The following is an 8,544-nucleotide window of genomic DNA, read 5'->3' on the forward strand; positions in this document are numbered from 1 at the left end:
AGTAGAGAGTCATTAAGTTAAGGTCCCTCTAGGAAAGAAGGAAGGGGAAGTTAAGGCAAGAGAAGGACAGAGTGGTCCCATTTACTATGTCAATTTCACAATTAGATTCAAGTATCAACTAGAGGCTGGATTCTGTTCTGGGTGTTGGGGTGGGTCCAGGAGTAGGCAAAATGAAGACAAGCAAGCTCAGGGCAATCTGAGCTGAGTAACAGCACATTCAGTGCGAGGATGTGGGAAGTGGGTGGGGTGCAGTGGAAAACAATCATATAAGGTGCTAGGAGAGCATACAGGAGGGTCACAAGGAACTCAAGAGGTAGGAAGTGGAGCAGCAGAGAGGAAATCTTCTTAGAGGGCTTTTCTTTTTTTCTTTTTCTTTTATTTTTTAGACACCCATCTCTGTCACCCAGGCTGGAGCGAGCACAGTGGTGCAATCCTAGCTCACTGCAGCCTTGAACTCCTGGGCTCAAGTGATCCTCAGCCTCCTGAGTAGCTGGGACTACAGGCACAGGCTACTGTGCCAGGAAAATTTTTAAATTATTTTTTGTAGAGGTGGAGCCTCGCTTTCTTGCCCAGGCTGGTCTTCAATTTCTGGCTTCAAAAGATCCCTAGAAGACGTTTCAGAAGCAGAAATTGGAGAGAGAAGTACATATTTGTGCCAGACCCTCTGCCCAGCACATTCCCACTGCAGGCAACCTCCAGTTTCTGCAATGCAGAACCACACATAGAAGGGATTAGGGGATAACATGACAAACAAGACCCTTGAAAGCCACTTTAAGTTTAACCTTTATCCTGAGGACAATGGGAAGCATTACAGGTTTTCACCAGAACATGCTTGAATTTGCTGTTTAGAAAAGTCAGGGTGATTGCTGTGTGAGGGTGGTTGGAGGAAAACACAGTCCATAGTGAAATAATCAAAGACAAGGCTGCATGGAAGACAGATGATCTAGAAGTTGCATCCCCAAAAGGATTATCTATTTCCTTAGCTGTTTCCTCTTCCGGGGCCTTCTGCCCTTTTCACTTACTATCAGGGAACCTTCCAGCAATTCATCAGGGATGATACATTAAATGATGCTTTGTGCTGCTGTAATGAAATTCAGACATAGAAGAAGAAAACACCAAAGCTTTATCAAAAACAGGCTTTTTTGATTAGCCACTAGGGTAAGAGGGAAAAATGAACCCTGCTTTCCAGAAGCCATATAGTAAGTGCTATAAGCCACACCGCTGCACCTGTGAGACCAGCTCCTAATTAAAATTGTGACAGTGTGTGACCTTGCTGCTAGGCACTGGAAATGTTGTAGGTGCAGGATAAATTATTGGGATTAACAGTAGCAGTTATACCTTTTCACCAAGGTGATTACCAAACCCAGAAGGCTGACAGCTAACAACAGTCTTGCCTCATCTGACTTCTAAGCTTTCGTTGTCTCATCTATAAAGTAAGGATAGTAGAGGCTCCCTCACTGAGCTATTGTAAGGATTAAGTGACACGAAGCATGCAAGCACAGTTGGTGTCCAGCCTAGGGCAATTGCTGCAGATGGAAGCTGTTGTAAGTCTTACATATTTAGCATCAGCCCAACCACTCTTTGGAGACCACATCTTCCCTTCTCCAATTAACCCGAGAGCAAGATGAGAGAGTGGAGCAAGGTCTCCACTGGCACCAACGGTTCCTTTCTCCGGAACATAGGGCAGGCAGGAGGCTGGGAGAGAAGTAGGTAGCAATTAGTTCAAGAGTACTGCATTCTGACTCTCCTTGCTTTGTCAGTGAGTGCACCCTGCCCCCCACCCTGCCTCCAGTAGCTATCACTTTATGGCATAAACACCTGGGGAAAGACAATTCTTCAAACCCAGCTAATATGTAAGGGACCTAGATGAATTGCTATAGAAAGAAAAAGAGGAGTGTGGGTGGAGAGGAGGAAAAGAGGAGAGAGGGAGGAAGGGATGGCTGGAGAGAGAGACAGCAAGAAGGAAAGAAGGGCCGGGCACAGTGGTTCACGCCTGTAATCCCAGCACTTTGGGAGGCAGAGGCAGGCATATCACTTGAGCCCAGGAGTTCAAGACCAGCCTGGGCAACACGGCGAAACCCTGTCTCTGCAAAATACACAAAAGTTAGCCAAGCGTGGTGGCGCATGCCTGTATTCCCAACTACTGGGAAGGCTGAGGTGGGAGAATTACTTGAACCCGGGAGGTGGAGGTTGCAGTGAGCCAAGATCGTGCCACTGCACTCCAGCCTGGGTGGCAAAAAAGAACCCTGTCTCCTAAATAAATAAGAAGAAGGAGGACACTTCTGGATGCAAAGCCCTCAAAATCTGTGTGCTCTAATCCGACCTAGTACTTCCACTTGTAGAAATTTAGCAATGTATCTTAAAGATGAGATAGGGAGCTAGCTGAGTTTTTTGTCTGTTTTTGTTTTTTACAGTTCATTTGTTTATTACAGGAAAAATAGTTAGAAATTATCTAAATATGAAGTTAAAGGACATTCATTTGACCAAGTTGAGCCATTCAAAGCTATTGGAAAATGTTTGGAAACTTTGGAAAAATAATATAAAATGTTCCAGAAGGTAGTGGTGGACCAAAGCATTAACAAGGTTTCCCAGGGGAAGAGAAGTCATAGGCAACTGAGTCTTCATTTTGCCAGTCACCCAGTCTACACCCCACTGCCCCTTATCAATAAACACGTGCCATTTTCTAAGAAATTCCCAAAAAGTTACCAAAAAAGAGGCTTCATTTTTCTGAAATAAAATCAGATTCCTGACAGCATTTTTTCCAACTGTTAAATAATATCAGTTGGGTATGGCAGTGCCATCCACAGACCAGCTTCCGGCTCAAGTTCACGCTGGGGAACTCTCAGAGGTACCTTAGACTCACCCATAAAGTCCAGGTGGGTTTAAGGTTGGAGTGCTACTGTCTGGGATTTTAGGGCTATATAGTATGGCAGACCAAGGTAGGAGTAGAAATAGGTGATGGAATCACTACTAGTCTGTTCAGCACAGCCCTGTGGACAACAGACTGTTCATTCAAATTGCAATCATTGGCATATCCTATTTATGTGCCACTTGCGTCCATAACATGGAAGCTCAATATGTTTTGCTCCTTGTGACTGCCTCAGCTCTGCTTCTCTTCCCTCTCCTTCGCCTCAAAGAGTTCTGAGTCTCCACTGACCTAGAAGGCTTGTCCTTACCTGTGAGAAGGGACAATACCTTCAACCACTGCAAATCTGGTTTCCACATTAGAATTTTCCTATCCAAGAAGAAAGCTCTAGAGGTGAGTTCCATCATATCCTGCCACTACATGGCTTCTTGATTACAAAGGAGTCATTAACCTCTTTGCATTTCTGTTCTACCCTTGCAAGAAGTTGGATTTTAGTGTGCAAGTCTGGCCATCACCTGGGGGGCATTACGATTTCAGATTCCCAGGCACCAACCAGAACTACTGAATTGGCCTTTGGGATGGACATCGATATCATTATGCAATTTTTCTAACCATATTCGTGTATCATTTAATCTAAGGTTCTTCTAGGCAGGCTTGAATGTGAGGGCAGACTTAAGGGTCCTGTTCTAGTCTTGAAAATGACAAATGCTAGGGAAAGGGTCTTGCAGAATAAGTTAAAGTTCACAGGAGCAAGCATCTCTGATCGACTTTCTCCTCTTCCCCCATCTAACTATTCTTCTTTTTGCCAAGCGCATTTCTCACTCATTTCAATTATTTCATGTCTTCTAATCTCAGGTGATTCCTCAGCAACTGGCCAATCAAGTCTACCCTGTGGTACACGCCCAGCCTCCACAGAGGTTCCATCTGGGGAATCATTGCATTACCATTAAACATTTCGATAACTTGTTTGAGGGTCTCCAGGGAAATGCCACTGTATCCTTTGGCTAAGACGTTGATCCTTAAAGCCAAGAGCATCCGACACCTTTCAGGAATTAGTGGTTTCCCAACACCTACAAAACAGAATTGATGTTTTTTCCAAGAAAAGCAAACTCCTTTCTATCTCCTGACAACCTCCCTCCCTCCCTCCCTCAAATCTTTCCCATATGTAGCCCAGTCTGCTATTACCTTCTCCTCTCGGCTCAGGTAGTTGGACTGCTATCCCTCCTGCCTGTCTGACTTGTCCAAGCCCCATCTTCCTGACAAAGGTGAAGACCCCAGTTTTGCCTTCTCAATTCCCCTTTTCAGGACGTTTCAGTGAACCCCTGACCTCCCACTCACCTTTAGAATAGCATCCAGAGTCCTTAGCATAACTTCTTTACCATTTGATGCGTGCTGATTGGTGACAGTCTTTCCCATCTCACTATGCCCATTCTAACTCATTCTCTGAGTTCCAGGCTTTATCCCTGAATGCAACACTCTTTCCACGGGATGGGACATGTGTTCTTGTACCAACCCCATCCCTCCACCTGGCCCACTTCTTTTTCTGAGGCTCAGCTGATTCTTTCTGCATCCCTTCCCACCTCAGCACCTAGTTCTTGAAATGCTGTTTTGAGAAACTAGCTTTTTGTGACTATAACTGGATGACTCACACTGTGTTGTGCTTTATTCATCTAATCACACAAGATCCAGGAGGTACTCAACGCTTTGACTTACCTGAAGAATGCGAGCGTACTAAGTTGACTTGAAGCTCTCTGCAAGAGAAAGGTAAAAATCCTCTTAGATACACTGCAGTGAGAAAACGTTCCCTCAGCTGGGAAAATGAAGGGAATCATGGTCAAATCCTTGGAGGGACAGAAGGAAGGCAATAGGAGAAACCAATCAGCCTGGGTTTTCAATACCAACTCACATGCAAGTTAACCCAAGCCTCATTCTCTGATCTGTAAATTGGGGCAAATGTGAATTATTTCCCTTGTTGAAAAATATTTCAAAGATGGGGGTAGGTAGAACATGAACATATGTGTGTTTTAAACTTACTGTAGCTTATTGATAGGAATTACAGTTCTGGCAAATTTCCCGAAACCTGTAGTAATACCGTAAACAACTAGAATAAAAAGAGACATTATGCAATTAGATGCAGGGATTTTTGTTTGTTTATAAAAAATATTTATAACATAAAGATAAAAGGATACCTGTTTTCTCTTTTGTAATGCTATCTATGACCTCCCTGGATTTCTGCACCTTCTTCTCAGCGGCTGGGGTGAGCTAGGAAAATGTTGATCAGAACTGAGCATGCTCCACATGCTTTGTCTTCCACAGGCAGTAAAAACAGCCAGACATCTTTCCCCTCCCTTCCCATACCTTTATTTTGTAGTGTCCCTTTCCCAAGTTGACCAGATCCTCTGTGGTCAGACTGTCTCCATCTAAGTCGATGTACTACACAAAAGAAGGGGATCTCAGTGAGTCTGAACAGCTTCATTATTCTAACCAGAGTAGTGACACCTCCAACAGAACTGAACTGACACTTCAAAGATCTGATCACGGCACAAAACATGAACATGCTAAATAAAAAGGCAGCTTGCATAAGAGGAGGCTGAGTGGTGCAAAAGCATAATGCCTTTCCAAGCCCCCTTTCCCTACTACAGAGCTGGATAAAGCCCTGTGGTTGGTTGGTTGGTTGTTTTGAGACAGACTCTCCAGCCCAGGCTGGAGTGCAGTAGTACAATCACGGCTCACTGCAACCTCCACCTCCTGGGTTCAAGTGATTCTTGTGCCTCAGCCTCCCAAGTAGCTGGGATTACAGGTGCCCACCACCATACCCGGCTAATTTTTGTATTTTTAGTAGAGATGGGGCTTTACCATGTTGGCCAGGCTGGTTCTGCCCATCTCAGCTGCCCAAAGTGCTGGGACTACAGACATGAGTCACTGCTCCCGGCCAGCCCTGTTGTAATTGACAGTGTTTACTCAGAAGTTATACTGGCTTTCCTCCCTCTTAAATAATGGGCCTTAATTTTCTGAAGAAAAAGAAAGTGGTTTGAAGCTTACCTTTTCAGGTTCCCGGTACTTGCTGTATCTGTATCCAGGTAAAGGAATATATAGGGTGGTGTGGAAAAACCCCAGCCCCACCATATGCAGGAGCTGCCCCCAGAGCAGACCAAAGAGCCTATGGGAAAGGATACAGATAAACTCCTTCTGGTTGAGATGGAATGAAGTCAGGAGACATGGCATCACCCTCTATAACTAAAACAAGAATGCACAGGGACTCATTACAAACCACATTGTACAGCCATGTTCCCCCTGATAAACCAAGGAAGGGCCCATCATTGGCCCATGAATTATATAGAAATGGCTGCTTTAAAACCACTTCAGATGGTTTCATGTGGTCTTAGCATCTTTATGTAGGAGGAGAGCAAAAAGCAGAGAGGTAGCTGTCAGGGCAGAGACCAGGGGTTTAGATGAAAGTTCAAGACGGAATTCCACTTCCATCCCCATTCCCAGCTTTATTTTCTTTTAAATCTGAACTGATGCTGTGCTGCTGGTCTCCAGTCTAGGGGTGGCGGTGGATTCTTTTGAAAGGCAAAAGGACCTTCAAAATCCCACTGCAAAGGGATTCAGACCTGCAGCCTTGAGTATCAGTCTAGTCTTTGTTATTTACTAGCTGCTGGAGTCTGGGTAAGTTACCTCCTCTCTGATTTCTCCATGGCTATCAGAGGTGGAGGAGAATGCTACCCATCTCACAGGGTTGTGTGAAGACTTAAGATCCCCAGAAGCGTGGCAAGTGCCTGCACAGAGCCAGCCTCGGCAAGCCTGACCTCTACCTATCATTTTCCCTGAGGTGGGGGTTCAATGCTGCAAGGACTAAGCCAGGACTAAACCGCACCCGTTCGCGGCCCTCTCCTGCAGCCACTCACCCACTTCCACGAACTCATTGTCCTCTAGGGCCACTTCGAGCCGGTCCCCATTGTCCAGCAGGCCCAGGCCCTTGCAGCGGCGCACAAGGAAGTGCACGTCATCCACGGAGGCAAAGCCACCATTGTCAGGCTTATTCTTGATATAGCGCCTCACCGCCTCTCGGCCCAGCCAGCCAACAGTGAGCTGCGCGTCTTGGCAGGGCACTGCCAACCATTCCCCGCGGACATGCACCGTGTACCTGGGCATAGCTCTGCTGCAGCCTGAGGTCCTCAGCTGGTCACAGGAGGGAAGAGCTTTAAGCAGGAGCGGCTACTGGGGTGTGGTCAGCTGGAAGGACGAGAATAGATGTTCAAAAAACTCCCCGTCCTTCGCCTTTACTCATTAATGCATTGGGCAAATATTTATTGAGGTACCCGCTGTCCCTTTGATTTTTGTAGCCTAGTAGGGGCAGGAGCAGGGGATGCAGGCGGGCGAGCCTCCTGTCCACCTTCTATCCAGACCTGCTGCCAGAAAGGCCTGGGGTCTCCCACCCTGGGAGGTGCTGTTCTTGTCCCTGATGGCACCTACCTCCTGCTGGCTCCCTTTCTTCAGGGTCCCCAATTTCTCTCTCTGCCCTCGTTTCTGTCTGTGTACTCTGCCATTAAGGGCAGCTTATAAACACCATGTTCCTGTCTTTATCTGAAATTACTCAACTGTAAAATGTGTCCTGCTGGCCAACTGTGACACCAGGAGTGTGGCAATCGTTACTCATTTGTTTATTCCACAGACATGTATTGAGCAACTGCTTCCTGTCACCAGTAAGGTTTTCTGAAGTTTTCTTTCCACCAGGGAAGACTGCAAAGGCCAGAGATCATTTTCACAACTGAAGGTTGTCATCTGGGCAAATGAACCACCCTGACTTGGAGATTAGGGGCTCAGACAGCCATGGATGTCAGACTCCAGCTCCACTACTTATTAGCCTTGATTAGGTGACTATTATCCTCTATTTCCTTATCAGAAGGCTGAGGGGCTAAATGCCTCCCTCCAGTATGTGCAGGATTTACCTGTGATCAAATCCTGGCTCTGCCATTTGCTAAGTGTATGACTTGTGGGCAAGTGATTTGACTTATCTGGGCCTCAGTTGCCTCATCTGTAAAATGAAGATAATGATAATGATAGTATCTTTGTCAAAGGGCTGTTGGGAAGATGAAGTCAGTTCGTATTTGTAAAGCCCTCAATGCAGCACCTGGCATGGTGGAAATGTTATAGAAGTGTCTGTGATTACTAGTATCTGGACACCAATACTCCATGTAACTATAATGCTTTATAAATGTTCTGTATGAATTATAAAGCTATAATGTTCCACAAACGGTCTTTCATCTTGGCACATGGATATCCCTCACCCAATTAAGCTTCTTCACCACAGATAACTGCTCCCTGCACCCACCTCATTACCACTGGTATTAAGGAACTCTGGATAGCATGATTAAAGCATCAAAGACATGCGGATGCTATTTTGACTAAGCAGCATTTTCATCGTAAGCCAGTTTTCAGAGATTTGATTATTGCACTAGAAAAATCCTAAAAAGTCTGTTTCCACTAAATCACACTTCTGTTGGGAAGACAGACACGGTTGCTCACGAAAAACACCCATACTCATACCCAGAGTCCCTCTCATCCACTGACAGTTTCCCAGGAAGCATACGAATAGCTACCCTGCCTTGAGCCTTATTGAAACTTGGTCTTCAGCTACCCACACCATTACTGCACCCTGGAATTTGTCATGACCT

General features: G+C 45.7%; 1 protein-coding gene across 3 annotated transcripts in view; it reads right to left on the reverse strand.

Annotated features, from left to right (window-relative positions):
• HAL (histidine ammonia-lyase) overlaps positions 1-7,475 on the reverse strand; it is a 28,291-nt gene extending 20,816 nt beyond the window's left edge. For 2 of the 3 annotated variants that reach the window (XM_011934222.1, XM_011934212.1), the window contains exons 1-10: positions 7,189-7,475; positions 6,775-7,102; positions 6,043-6,103; positions 5,909-5,936; positions 5,225-5,299; positions 5,056-5,128; positions 4,901-4,967; positions 4,580-4,617; positions 3,811-3,936; positions 1,556-1,695 (exon numbers count right to left, since the gene is read on the reverse strand). In XM_011934222.1, the coding sequence (XP_011789612.1) occupies positions 1,556-1,695; positions 3,811-3,936; positions 4,580-4,617; positions 4,901-4,967; positions 5,056-5,128; positions 5,225-5,299; positions 5,909-5,936; positions 6,043-6,103; positions 6,775-7,021 (855 nt within the window). In that variant the 5' untranslated portion in view covers positions 7,022-7,102; positions 7,189-7,475. The remainder of the gene's footprint in view (positions 1-1,555; positions 1,696-3,810; positions 3,937-4,579; positions 4,618-4,900; positions 4,968-5,055; positions 5,129-5,224; positions 5,300-5,908; positions 5,937-6,042; positions 6,104-6,774; positions 7,103-7,188) is intronic. The other variant, XM_011934230.1, reaches the window with a different exon arrangement.
• Between the last annotated feature and the right edge of the window lie 1,069 nt (positions 7,476-8,544).

This window comes from Colobus angolensis, unplaced genomic scaffold, assembly GCF_000951035.1.
Source record: "Colobus angolensis palliatus isolate OR3802 unplaced genomic scaffold, Cang.pa_1.0 Scaffold10, whole genome shotgun sequence".
NCBI classification, from domain to species: domain Eukaryota; kingdom Metazoa; phylum Chordata; class Mammalia; order Primates; family Cercopithecidae; genus Colobus; species Colobus angolensis.